This window comes from Chrysemys picta, chromosome 2 (assembly GCF_011386835.1).
Source record: "Chrysemys picta bellii isolate R12L10 chromosome 2, ASM1138683v2, whole genome shotgun sequence".
In the NCBI taxonomy this organism is placed as follows: Eukaryota; Metazoa; Chordata; order Testudines; family Emydidae; genus Chrysemys; species Chrysemys picta.
This window is the reverse complement of record NC_088792.1, coordinates 107,118,657-107,133,373: the sequence shown is the minus strand read 5'-3', so window position 1 is coordinate 107,133,373 and position 14,717 is coordinate 107,118,657. Positions and strand designations below refer to the sequence as shown.

General features: G+C 43.0%; 1 protein-coding gene across 10 annotated transcripts in view; it reads right to left on the bottom strand.

The window, feature by feature from the left end:
- Positions 1-5,875: 5,875 nt before the first annotated feature.
- Positions 5,876-14,717, bottom strand: part of IKZF1 (IKAROS family zinc finger 1) — a 162,804-nt gene continuing 153,962 nt past the window's right edge. For 8 of the 10 annotated variants that reach the window (XM_065583927.1, XM_065583925.1, XM_065583923.1 and 5 more), the window contains one exon: positions 9,426-10,316. In XM_065583927.1, coding sequence (XP_065439999.1) covers positions 9,610-10,316 — 707 coding nt within the window. In that variant the 3' untranslated portion in view covers positions 9,426-9,609. Of the gene's footprint in view, positions 10,317-14,717 lie in introns of all 10 variants that reach the window. The other 2 variants (XM_065583928.1, XM_005278544.4) reach the window with 1 other exon arrangement.

The following is a 14,717-nucleotide window of genomic DNA, read 5'->3' as shown; positions in this document are numbered from 1 at the left end:
TAAAATGCTGGAGCGTGACACCACAATAGTTTCCATACCTGCACACTGGAAACGCCATCAGCCAATCAGATGCCTCCCTTTAGAAGTAACTTTTATATATTTTTTATAAATCAAGATGAGACCAAGCCACACAGTTTGGCTCCAGATCTGAACTTTCCCAATATCTAAGGGCTCTCTGGATATGAGCTTCAGTTCATAGACTTCATGAAGCCTGCAGCATGTTTGATCCATTTCAACACAAAGAGTAATATTATTCACTGTAAACTAAAAACTTCAGGTACTAGACCTGTTATTAGGAGTGAGGAAAGTGAAAGAAGGTATGCGAGACGAAAACTCCTTCACCTACAGTAAAGTGTTGTGTGTGTGTGTGTGTAAAAAGCTTCCTTACTTGAAAGCAGCAGGACTGTAGCACTCATCTGGGCTCTGTTAGTCCCAAACTCCTTTTCATTAGGTGCCCCACTGTTGCAAAGAAGCAGACCTTTACAATGTCCTGTCCCCTGGAATGCTCTGTGCTGGCTGCCCAGCTGTCTCTCTGAAGTACCAGAGCAGTAGGTAAGGAGTATCCTAGCCTATATGGGTTCTTAAACTTTTTTTCATAAGTGTGGACCACATTTTTAACAGAACGATCATCCCACCTCCCCTTCCATTCAAATTCACATAACATCCCTGGGTGAGCACAGCAATTGCTTACATGGATAAGTTTAGTATTTAATATTTAAGGTGTCTTTTTTTTTAATATGATTTTTAGCAGCTTGAAACAAGGCTGAAGAGCCAGCATCATAAGCCCAGCCTGCTCTCCACAGATCCACCAGCAAGTGCCCAACGGTCTGGGAATTGCTGGTATATCAGAATTCTGATGTGCTGGCTGCAGCTCAACAGGAAACTAGATTTGTAGTCATTGCAATTTATAGGTAAGAAAATAGGAGGAACAACTGTGCCGCTTCAGAAAAACAAAATAGAAGTGAGCAGAGAGGAAGAGGGCAGGGCTCTACCTCTTCAATTAAAGAACATAATCTAGTTGTCTGAGATAGGCTCATATAACCTAGTTTAACCTGTTGCTGGCTTCTACATACGTTTTGGTGTGGAAAATTATTGCCCAGTGAGAAGGCCTTGCATACTCTGGCTGACATGCCAGTTAAATTTACCCATCAAAGAAGAGTAATACATATTTATCAGAGATGGGCCAGAGCTGAACAATTCAGATATGGATTAAAACTTTCCAAGATTTTCCTTCATCCCTATGTCTGTACCAAAGTTCTCATCTGACCATCATAATCTTCAAGGGCATTAGAATATAGTCTATTAGTTCAGGCCCAGCTTTATTGTTTCCGGGTTGCATTTATATTGTTTGCAGCGGACTTTGCAGTTGAAATCCTAATGCCACTAAAACTTCCATTGTCATCAGTGGGGCCAGGATTTCACCATGAAAATTTTAGTGCCAGGTTGCTGCTGCTCTGATTGCACAGTAGCTTTCCCTGGACGTTAGCTCAGAAAAGGCTCGGGCAAACACTAAATTCAGAACTAAAATTTAATCTGGTTGAACAATGACTGGGAAACAAGAAGTGAAAATTGTCAACAGTGCCTGGATCCATGCAGATCATTTCAAGGGACAGTTTTGCTACCAAATTATCCTTGTTATGCAAATTTCCTCACCAACCGGCTGGTTCCCAGTTATGCATGGGGAGAAGCGGTGGCCACATCTGCTTCCCGTTTTGCCGTTTCAGAGACTAACCATCTGTTTGGCCTCATCCCGAACAGCCTGCTCAGTGCTGATTAACTTCCTCACCCAGTCAGGCCAAGGCCCACCGTCTGCTGCAAGGTGTAGATTTATTTTTTTCTAACTGCTTACAAACCAGAACCTTCACTTCTCTCCCAAGGGACAGGAAGGCGTTGGTTTGTGTGATTTGCAGCCGGCGGTGGCAGCAGAAACAGCACACGCAGCTGCCCTCTATCATTCACATGTTTAATACGTGTGGTTGGGACAGATAAAACTGGGAATCGTTCCATGACCTGGGACATTCTTTAAAGCAGTGAGATCTTATTTAAAAATAATAATAAAAATGCAAGGCTAAATGCCATAGTCCTTACTTGACCAAAATTCCCACTGCAGTCTTTGCAGTCTAATAGGGGTTTTGCTTAATTAAGGACCACAGCATTTTGATCCATATTCACTGCCACATAAATATGGTCCGTAAGGACTCAGAAACTCTGGCATTCTAACCCCAGCTTTGAAAATGGCTCCGCTTTCTGGCCTTGGATTTTTTTTTGAGGGGGAGGGGAGTATCCTCCGTTTTGGGGCTTCAGGTTTTGAGTGCCCAGCTTTAGACAACCCAGGTTTTAGAGGTGCTGAGTTTCTGCTCTCCCTAGCTGGACTTCATCTTCCATGATACAGTGCAGCCAGGCAACTACTACAGTGCATTGCCTCCTCTTGCTGAGAAGGGATATTGTGGTGCATCATAGGAGATGTAGTCCAACCAAGACAATTGGCCCATTGAGGAGCATGAGGCACTGCAGTAGCATTTCAGAATAAAAATATTAGGATTTTCAGCCAAAAAATTTGCAGGTTGGTTGGTTTGGCTTTTGCTGAAAACTCCAATTTTTACAGTGGCATACCCCTTATTTTCTGACTACCTCTATTTACAAGTTGACCAAAATAATTCAATATGTTCAACCTATGGGAAGGGAAAGGAATAAATCAGATTTTTCTAGTTACTGTTTGCATATGTATTTTTATAATAATAATAAAAAGATGATCATAGCCAACGTTATCAGAGCTGGGTGCCTAACGTTAGGCTTCTAAATCCACATTTTGATACTTAAATAAAAGTGACCTGACTTTTGAAGGTGCGGAGTATCCGCAGCTCCAACTGGTTTTGATGTGATTGGTGGGTGCTGAGCACTTCTTAAACCACCTTTTGACTTTGAGATGCCTAAATGTAGATTTACCCAACAGTGAAAATGTTGGGCAGTGTTAATTATACTTTGCATTTTTATAGCACTTGTGGCCTATTGGTGTCTTTGCACCTACAATGGTATCTAAGTTAATCAGCCCGTAAGAACAGTAAAGCAAATACTACAAAAGGTGCAATGAAGTATATCTGAAACATTGTGCATGTTCCCAATGGGCCCTGAGGGCCTTGCACAGTTTTTAGTCTCACAATCTCCCATGAAGTCAATGGGTATTTTTTGGCTGAGTGCAAGGATTTAGTAACACTGAGTAAAGCCATCAAGATTTGGTCTAATGCACGTGACTGAAAGATCTTAAAACAGCCCATGTTTATTTCCACAAGTGCTGCCTACTGAAATTTAAAACTGTAGTGTAATTTTAGTTTATATAATTTGCATGTTACAGTAAATAAGGAAACAAAGCTGTAGGTGTGGTTTATTATGACTAGCAAAATCATAAATTCACTTGACCAAATTTGGATCTGAGGTACCATAAAGTATGAACTGTTGTGCATGCTGGCCTCAATTTTTTCCCCTTCATCATGGTGGACTCACAAATCACCAGCTGTACAAAATATTTACAAACTCCTTGTTCGAAACAAAAACAGAGCTGCATTCCCCTTCCTCATTGTTGATGTAGAAGGTTTGAAAGGGATAGTAGGGATGGAGACGCCGCTGAAAGGTCCAGAAGAGAAATCATTGTGACAGTAAATTATAATGGAAATCATTTCCAGGGTGCCGTGTTCCTAATTACCATGACTCTTCAAGCAGGGACGATTATGTTCTTTATAGCTATCCTTGGCAGTGAAAGAGCGAAGCGAGGGCTGGAGTGAAAGAGACAACTAAAGTCAAATACCACTCAGTCAAACTGATAGTTGTAGGGAGAGGGCACTGAAACAGCAATTTCAGAGCCAGTTTTCCAGGTTGTCCCTAAGGGCTAGAGTTACAACAGAACATAGGTGTGGCAATTCTGAGTGTCACCACACCTCATTTTTAGGTGCCTAGAAATCACTGGGATTCGCAAACCTGAGTTGGGTGCATAAGCTCCCTATATGGCAAAAGGGATTCCCCAGAATGTGATTCACAAAATCCAGCACATTAGGCAGCTTCCGGTCTAAACTAGCCAACACGAGATGCCAAGCCCTGTTCCTCTCTCAGACCTAGGTAACTCCTTTTGCTTGGGGTTCTCAGCTGCAGCCCCTGTGGTGGAGTGAGGTGCCCAGAGTATTTTTGCAAGAAGCCAGGGAGGAGGGGCTCCCTCATAACTCTTAGCCCAGTGGTTAGGGTAGTCCCCTGGGATATGGGAGACCCCCAGTTTAAGTCCCCCCCCATGGGAGAAGGGACTTGAACAAGGCTCTACCACCTCTCACATGAGTGCCCGAAACATCGGCCTGTGGTATAGTCACGTGTGGGGCTCCTGCAGTCTCACCTGCTGAAGTTGTGCTGCTGTGACTAAACAATGAATGAATCACTGGGTGCATGTGCAAGAGGGCATGTGTGAGAATGCCTCTGTAGCTGAGTTAGAGCACTCACTTGGGAACTGGGAGACCCATGCCCCCCTGCTTCTGTGACTTTTTAAAAACAGCAGTGACTGAGGGAGCCCCACAGCAGAATATCTCACTGAGCACCTCTGAAAAGTGGTGGTTAGGGCACTTGCCTAGATTCCTGGTCAAATCCCTTCTCCCTGTCAGATGGCAGGTATATTTGAACTTGAGCGGTCAGTACAGGGTCTCCCAGATGAGTAGCCTAATGTCAGGGCTAAGTGTTATGAGGGAGCTCTTCGCCCTTGCCTCGGCCATTTTGTGTGAACCTGTCTATAGCGGCCTGATCTGGTAGGTGAGCTCTGAACTTACTGTGTTGAGCCTTGCAGGGGAGTTAGGTGGAGGAACACCTATCTTGCCTCAGCTTGTGAATCACTTTGGGGCTTAGGCAGATGGACATGTGGTGTAGAGGCTGCAGTATTCCTATGCAGAAGTAGGTGCCTAGGAAACTTTTTTACAGCAAAAGTTGAGAAGGCAGGAAGTTGAGGGGGCTGCTAAGCAGAGGTATTGTGAAAGCCAGTGAAGCCTGATTTGAGGATTTATGCACTTAAAAGTGGCAGCCAGGCGCCGAAATCCTTTTGTGAAGCTAGCCTTAAATGTGAAGAGCAGGAGTCAGATGTGGGTGTATAGGAGGCTTCAAGCTCTCATTTGCAGTGGCTGGATCCTGCTGCTCCCTGCATGCCATCCTCTTTATGCGGCAGTAGAGAAGACTGAGGCATTCCTAAATTAGGTTGGCTTGTAAGAGCCAAAAACACTTAGCCTAGGATTGTGCTCCCTTTCTCTTCCCCCCATATGCTGGCAGCAAAGGAAGTTGTTAGTGGTTTTTAAGCCCCTGTTTAGGCTGTACAAAACTGCAGGATCATCCATGCCCTCCCCCCCCCACCCCCGCATGACTCAGGCAGAGCCCCTTTCTTGGGATTTTATGGCCAAAATACATCAGTGCTGTGGCACAATGAAGAATCTCTCCCTGCATTTCACCTGCTATGTATAAAGATCAAGGGTCTGCTTATCTCCCACTTGTGTTAGGCTGGTTTAACTTTACTGACTTCCATACAGTTACACTAGTGTAGATGCGAACAGAAAATCAGGCTGCCTGATCCCAAGCTCAGCTTCGTGCTCTCTTCCTTGCTCCACTTTGCCACACATATGTGCACATTCTCTTACATGTGCATGCAGTCACTCATGCACGAAGGGGTTTAAGCTGTGCAGAATGTCACTACAGCAACTAAAGACAAGTCTCTTACCAAGCTGTCTCTCTCACAAGATATGTCTCACCTTCCAGACATAATTTAATTAAAAAAAATCAAGCAAATTTCATAAAAATTTGAAATGTAAATACAATGGTCTTAAAGAAAAAGGGGTTTACAATATAAATTCACAGCAAAAAATGTGTAAATACAACTTGTTTATATATCAAATATAAAAGGCAGGGGTGGGGTGGGAGGAGAAATCAGCTGTGGAAAAAATTCTGAAAAGCAATTCTTACTATGTTGCTATTTACATCTTTTTTTAAAACAGATATCAGCTTAACTTAAAGCCGTTCAACATGTTTACTCTTTTTGTTTTTTAGGTTAGAGATAAACCATGATAGGCTAGTACACCAGCGCATAGGAGGGAAAAAGGGAGGTTACACTAACATGGTTATCTACAGGCACAATTTGTTTAGCTGCAGACAAATGAGCTCCTAGTACATGGATCGTTTTTCCCTCCTGTGTTCATCCCCATAAATAAAATTATCAATACATTTATTTCCAAACAAAGAGAGGATGATTTTTGTGCAAACAATGTGAAACAAAAGCCCCTCTACAAACAAGGAATGCTGCTGCTGTTACGCTACTCCTTCTGATACACTGTATCTTATTAATAAGCTAAATTATACACTGTATTATTTATTGTACAACATTCACATACTCTCATATAAATAGGAAAAGCCTAGAGCCAAGAAACACATCCACTGTGAAAATTATCATATGATACATAACTATATAGAGTTATGTATGAGCCTCACAACCACACACTTATGTGTGCATGTTGACAAAACAAGTGACATAGCCCCAACCCATTTAAATGCCGAGAACTCCTTTGAATCAGAAATCGTCAATTTTACAATTAAACATTTCACTCTAAAGGCCAGAATCCACACATCTCTAAGTGGCCACCAGTCCACTGGAGATGTGCCTGCTTATAGCAGTAGTGACTTTGGCTCGCTCTTTTGTGGGCTTTAGCAAAGAAATGCCCTAAAAAAGCGTTTCCTTATGGGCTGAGGTGTGTTAAGAAAAAGATTTTTTTCCAAAAGCTAAAAATAAGCTGTGTATAGATTGTATAACACTTTAAACTGTGAGAGGGCCACGAATATCAGTAACAGAACCAGCTCCCTGTTTCCAGGAGATTAAGGTACATTCCTCAGCTGTCCAGTTCTCTGCCACTGACGCAAAGAGGTCACTGAAGAAACTCTCAGCAATGACACCGGACCTCCCTGGTCAGAATGGCAGGGAGAACAGCCTGCAGTGAAGGTGTAAGGATAAAGGACAGGTGAATCAGGCCCTGGAAAAGCATGAACATTAAAAAGAAATAGAATATAAACTGAATTAAAAACAACAACTCATCTTAGTGTAAGTTATTTTTGCCCTTTCCTTGCAGTTTAACATCAGATTCTTCCTAGAAGCATGTTTAAATGCTATTGGCATACCAGTACGTGCAGTCTTTGTTGACACAGAATATGCAACAGACTCAGTGAGGCAATCTTTTTGGCACAAAAAATGGATAGAAATGCCCCTCTTGGCTTTGCCCAGGCTGATGCATAGGGGCCAGATTCTAACCAGTAGTACCTACACTTAAGTCAATGGAATTTAACCTGTATAAGATCACAATCAGGGCTATAGTTTATATTACTGTCAAATTCCCAGTAGGATACCAGAAAAGAAAGATGTTGTTCATATTCATATTCATCAATGTATGTGCATAAGTGTGTTTGCATGTGTTTACACAGTCCATGCATTATAGACATTCTTTCTATGTAATATCACCCTTGTGATCCAAGGAGCTTGGCTTTTACAAAGTAAATTTCTTATAGTTAGGAATGACTGTACAGTTTAACAAAGTAATGTGTGTGTGTGTGGGGGGGGGGGGGGGAGTGAGGTGTAAAGCATATTCAAATCTCACTTACACCAGTATCCTTCCATTGCCTCAATGGAGTTGCTCTTGATTTACAGCTGCGTAAGTGAAAGCAGAACCAGGACCCCTTTGTCTGTTTATATATATTATATGTATGTAATATATACACCCATTGGACCCCATTCATCCTTGGTGCAAGTGCACTAGTTCTATTGAATTTGGCCCGTAATATGAATGAATATATATATATATATATTCATAACAGTATTACAAAACTTAAGAAATGGTCCTGTTGCAATATATGTTTTTTGTTTATGGGGTAGTACCAATCTCTTATACAGTGGAAATGTTTGTACATTCAATGGGTTGGGCAACTCAATCATCAATTATTAGTACCTGTACTGTTGTGGAAATATTCCAGCTCTGCAGGGCGATTCTTAACCAAGTTGCATAAATATCACTATTACCCAGTCTTAAAGCCAGCAGGCTGCAGAGAGGAATGAGCTATTTGGAAGAGGAACTAAAGAAGAGACAAACAGATTGGCAGTTTTTACTATCAGCTGCCTTTGTGCTTCAGAGGTCTTTTCATTTTACTGGAATTTAAACAGCTAGTTGGGAGGATCTTGCCAAGAAGAGGACGCTGAATGTGGGGATGGGGCGGGGGAGATAGAATAGATGTTTTTGGTTTCATAGGGCTTGATCCTTGCTCTGGACTCAATCCAGCAAAAAAAAAAAAAAACCCTTAAATTTGGGATTATCTTTAAGCATAAGAATAGTTCCATTTATGTTCATGTGACTACTCAGGCAAAAGCTGAAGTGCTTTGATAGATCGGTGCCAGAGTGCTCAGTATCTTGCAGGATGGATCTCTTAATGAATGGTTAATTTTAGAGAAAAGGGGGATAGGCACTACGTTTTTTAAATGGCTGTTTAATTCATTTCAGTGCGTCAAAAAAAATCATTGCGGGCTAAATTTTCCAGACACAGCCCACAAAATAGCCAGAGTACTTGCTGTGCAAGCAGAATGGGCATTTTCATATGCAAAATGGGTGAATGTGGAAATTTTGAAGCCAGTTGTAAAAATTTTGCCCCCAAAATGAAAGAAGCGTGCCTAAAAATAATCTCCAAACATTTTCTCTCTCCTACTGAATATCGTATTTTTCTAAATAATTAAAACTCCTTTTAAAAAATTCTACATAAATGGTTATTTTCTTATGCGGAAAGATTTTTAAACCTTATATTTTTAAGGAAAAAGTTAGTTTTTATTGGATAGGGAGGGAAAATATTTATTTTAAAAAGTCAACAAAACCCTTTTCTCCAAATAAATGCAATTTCCACTCCAGAGTATATATTACAAGGGTGTTTCTCATGTCCTTCAAACAACTGGCCTTATGCTTCACAATAGAAATAAGGTATGCCATGCAGGCAAGAAAATCCACACCTTGGTGTGTGCTACTGTGTTATTTTACTTCACTGCTAAAATAGTGCCTGTCAAGGGTCTAGGCTTGCAACACCATTCCAGGTCCCCATGGCACCACTCAAGGGTCTTGGTTGGGCTGCTTTGTCTTTATTTTAATTATGTCTTCCTAATGACCCAAGTAATAATGGGAAGTAAAAAAAAAGTCTGGTGTAAGAGCCCTATTCTCAGCATATTAGCACAAGGCCTTTCTAGCCCCCAGCCAAGTTTTTGTGCATTATGCACATGCTTAACTGTGTTGGAGAGAGAGGTCTGCAGAAAGCAATAGCTAGAAGGAAGTGGATTCAGCTACCTGACTACAAAAGCTGCTACTTACTAAAGGTTTGGTGATCCAAATATTTGCAATAAAAACATCAATATGCATTTTATAAAATTAAGTTGCAATACATGCTACCAAGAGGAGAAAACTCCTGGGGCCAGGTCTTCTAATTTTCATTTCTGGATGCTTTTACTGTCCAATAGACTGGTGTTTTTTGTTGTTCATACAGCTCCAGTAGTACAGCTGACAAGGTCCCATCTGTGTGGGAGGGGTTTTAACTCATGTGGAAACGGTGCTCCCCTCGTGTTATGTGAGAAGAGAATTCATATCTGTCCTGGCTGTGGTAGCCACACATGTTGCATTCAAAAGGATCGCGGAACCCATGACAGCCCATGTGGATGGTGTACATCACATGATCCAAGAAAAGAACTCTACAGTGTTCGCACTTGTAAACTTTTACTTGCTCCCCATTGCTGGTGATCACTTTGAAAGCATCGTGGGAATTGTCAGTACCTGCCCTCAGGACTTCATATTGCCTCTGTTCTTCTTTTATAGACAGGCCATTTCTTGCGTGGGGAACTATGTGATTCGTCAGGTAAATTAAACCGCTGCGCTCCTCATTATTACTCTCTGTATCTGTTGAGTCTTGGCAGCTATTGCTGGGGGAGGCATCCCTTTCAGAGGAGATGGATTTGGCTTTGGAAAGCAGCAACAAGTTTTCCACCGCGGTGTCCTGAGCAGTATGATTGGAACGAGCGTGATTGTCCCCAAGAGGTTTGTGGAGTTGATACATGGAGCTGATAATAGGTGCTGCTTCAGAGCTGCCTGGAGGTGTCTGCACAAGGGGACGCAAAGACTCTGCCCCTAGGTAACTGATGGCATTGTTAATGGCCTGGTCTATAACATGGGTCTGCATCATCTCACTCTCCTTCTCATAATTAGTGGTGGCATCGTAGGGAACATCAGACAAGCATTTCTCACCTGCATTCCAAAACAATCAGGAGTTAGACATTTGGGATTCAATGTGTCTAAGCATTGGACTTCCTATGTCAGTAAAATCAAAATAGAAAGATTCAATGCGGGGTACAAATCTGCATCTGAAATTGAGAACTGCTGTGAAGAGCTCTCAATTTCCTGGTGTGCTACACTAGAACTGATGAGAAAATATATTTTGGCAAACAATCAAAAACTGAAAAATTTTGGCCAAACACACAACAAAATTCAATTCTGAAATACTGCCGTGTTGCCTCATGAGACTTGTGGTTCAACTGCCTCAAACTCCCATTCTTCTTTACAGGCTGGGCTCCTTGGTTGGACTCTGGTGTGCCACGACCTCCTTCTTGGTGCATGGAGGTGCTATATCATGGCAGTTACATGTCCATGGTGCATCATGGGAGATAAAGTCTGTCAAAAGATCCTGGCCCATAGAAGAGAATGGGAGTTTGTCAGAAATATTTAGTTTTTTGTCTGAAAAACAAAAACATTTCATTTTTTGACCATTCAACATATTGACAAAAAAATCAAAACCTTCTGTGGAAAGCAAACACTTTTCACAAAATAATTTTCCAAAACAATCAGGAGTTAGACATTTGGGATTCAATGTGTCTAAGCATTGGACTTCCTATGTCAGTAAAATCAAAATAGAAAGATTCAATGCGGGGTACAAATCTGCGGATACTGACTAACACGGCTGCTACTCTGAAACTTTTCACAAAATAATTCATTTAATCAAAAAATCAATTTTCCATCAAACACTTCAAATGAAAATTTTTTGACCAACCATAGGCTAGACACTAGTTCTGAAAAGAAGGTTCACATGTCCATAAGTTTTCTGTAGTGAAAAGTATAACTGGCAGAAGCAACATAAGGCAATGTTTCTCAAATAAATAATTCCATTGAACTGAAAATTAGCATTCTGCATGGAGTGAGACTTCTTTTGAGCTGGCTGAACAGTCCATTTTGCCAACCAAATCTAAGTGAGACCTTACAAGTGCAACAGAGTCCACTAAAAAAATTACAACTTCACATCTATGAGCAAAGAAAAAATATTAGGAGCAGTTTCCAAGTAGATAAACTAAGATTTCCAAAAGTTACTGTGTGTCCAACTTCTAAAGACTAAAAAGCGGGTGCTCCTCACTTTAGAAGTCAGGCCCCTGTAAGATGTCTCAAACTGGGCACCCAAAAATTGAAGTGCCTATTGTCAGTAATCACTTTTGAAAATCTTGGCTATAGAGAAACAAGTTAAAAATAAAAGTAAAGCCTGGGAATTGGAGAAATTATTTAAAAATGCTGCTGCTGATTTAAAGTATATCTGTGTACTACGCTACACTATCATTCATGATACTGAACTTCACTAACAGGTAGCTCTGAATGACAAAAAAGTCTCTCATGCAGTATTTGTAATACATCTGCAATATTACCAGTCCCATAAAGGAGGGGCAAAGAGGAAGAAACCTCCTTCAGGTTCCCAGATAGTGTACCCCACTCCCTATGGCAGGGGTTTTCAAACTGCGGGTCGCGACCCAGAATGGGGTCGTGGAATGGAAGGCACTGGGTCGCAGCAGCTCTGATCAGCACCGCTGACTTGGCTGTTAAAAGTCCCATCGGCGGTGCTACCCAGCTAAGGCAGGCTAGTTCCTACCTGTTCTGACACTACGCTGTGTCCTGGAAGTGACCAGCAGCAGGTCCGGCTTCTAGACAGGGGGGCCATGGGACTCTGCATATTTCCCCCGCCCCGAGCACTGGCTCCGCACTCCCATTGGCTGGAAACCAGCCAATAGGAGCAGGGGGAGTCGGTGCCTGTGGGCGAGAGCTACACAGAGCCGCTTGTGTGCCTCTGTCTAGGAGCTGGACCTGCTGCTGGCTGCTTCCGAGGCGGAGTGCGGTCCGTGGTGCCAGAACAGACAGGAAGCCTGTCTTAGCACCCCCGCTGCGCCACTGACCAGGAGCTGCCCGAGGTAAGCCTGCTCCCCAATCCCCTGCCCCAGCCCTGAGCCCCCCCAAACCCAGAGCCCCTTCCTGCACCCCAAAATCCTCATCCCCGGCCCCACTACAGAGCCTACACCCCCAGCCCAGAGCCTTGACCCCCTCCCACACCCCAATCCCCAGCCCTGAGCCCCCCCCAAACCCAGAGCCCCCTCCTGCACTCCAAACCCCTCATCCCCAGCCCCACCCCCCAGCCCAGAGCCCTGTCCCCCTCCTGCCCCCCAACCCCCTGCCCCAGTCCAGAGCCCCTTCCCACACCTTGAACCATTCATTCCTGGCCCCACCCTGCAGCCCTTACCCCCTCACCTCAACCCTCTGGCCCAGCCCTGAGCCCCTCCCACACCACAAACCCCTCAACCCCAACTTTGCTGGGTCGCGGGCATTAACAATTTTCTTCAACTGGGTCACCAGAAAAAAAGTTTGAACACCACTGCCCTATGGAACTGTGAGCAACATGGGTCTGACAGATCTCAGGGGATCCAGGGAGGTGAGGTCTTTCTATGTAGAGCCTGTTCTGCTTCCCTCCTACCAGCCACTGCTGCTGTCACTCCTCCTTAAAATACAGAGGGGCTCCCTTGGAAGTTAATACTGCTCCAGGCTATACTAATAACTTTCCATTAGTCTGCAGCATGTACAAGATTGCATAAAATGGGGCTCAATTGTCCCTTCCTGTTGAAGAGCCTCCAAAGAGCAGGGGGAAAGTCTGTTGGAAATTCCACAGGATGAAGTGGACAGAACTGCCCTGTCAGAGTGGAGGGATTTCCAAACTCCACAAAGGGCCAGGAGTGCAGCCTGGAAATCGCTTGCTTGAAATCCTGAAAAAAACAGGCCTATAGTGCAGAAAGTCCTGCTGCCTACCAGGCACTTCCTGGGCCTCCATCTTCTCTGGAAGCCTGGCTCCTCCCTGCTGTGCTCTAGCCTCACTCCACAGCAGGGGAGGTAGCAGGCACAGAATGGGAGCCAACTAGAGCTGGTCAGGAATTTTTTGACGAAACGTCTTTTTGTAGGAAAATGCAGATTGGTCAAAACTAGAACGTTTTGAGGAATCTTCTCTCTTTTTGTCTAAACTTTCTCAGGTCCGGGATTTCTCCCTCTTCCCAGGAGGCTCTTATTCAGCTGAAATGTGGGAGACCTAGGTTCAAATCCCTGCTCTGACTCAAGCAGAGCAGGGATTTGCTCTTGGGTCTTCCCTCATCCTCAGGTGAGTGCTCTACCCAGTGAGCTACTGGGTAATTGGAAGGCAGGGGACTCTCTCATTTTTTGTGAAAAATTTCTAAAAGTTTTAGTTTTTGTTCTAATGCAGAATGAAAACAAATGTCAAAAGCTCAACATTTGTTCAAAATGGATGTTTTTGTTTTCTGACCAGCCCTAGAGCTAGCACTTCTTAGAGCTATCTTAACTCCTCAGTACATTTCCAGTAAGGTGGCATGGCATATACAGCTCCTAACTTGGCTCCACCCATGCCAGACCCTGTGCTTTTTGGGTTGCTTTTCCCACCTCCCACTCCTAGTGCTAGTGTTTGCTCCTCCCCACTAATGCCATGGTTTTTATTAGATGCACCATTTCTAATCCCATAGTTTCAAAATGCAAAGAGCTAAAGACTAGAGAGTCAAAATGGACTCTGTGGAAAATGTATGGGCAATGTGTGAAATGCTTACCACATTTTTTAATATGAATTTATACCCCTGATTCAGAAAACAACAAAGTTAAAGCATATATGTACTGTACATCATTAAACCTGGGCTCTCTTTATTATTATATGTTATACACTGAGCATCCAGAGGGCACAAGTTTAGGTGTTCTTTATTGGTTAATATTTGCTTTATGATTATGTACCATAACTAGCCTATAGCTGACCAATATGATCAGCTCCTCGTAAGGAAAAATCTGTCACAGAGCAAGAGCATTTCAAACACACACAAGCTTAAGGCAGGCAAGTATCATTTTTACATATGGGCAGTGCAGATAACACTAGTGCTCATTAAAAACAATCACCTATTTTTATGGTTATCAGAGAATAAGTAAGGTAAACTGCTAGTGGCGTGAAGCTCTTCAGAAGCTTTGCAGTGTTTCAGGGTGCTTGCCACAGGTAACTAAATGCTAACAGACAGCTGATACGCTCTAGCTTTGATAGGCTTCTTTTAAAAAAAATTTCTGGTTGATGTTTTAACATATCAGACACATTTCAGCCTGAACTGTTACCAGTCCCTCTCCAACCCCAGGTTGGAAGGTCCAATTTGGCTCTCAACCCTGGGGTTTGTTCCTGTTTGCAAAGCAAGGTGCCGTACACAAGTGCTGCAATGGCACTATTGCTGTCAAATAATTTCACACCTAATTAATTGAAATTGGTGAATGAGCTCAGCTTTATACCAAGTTCCACATACTGTTCTGTCTCTC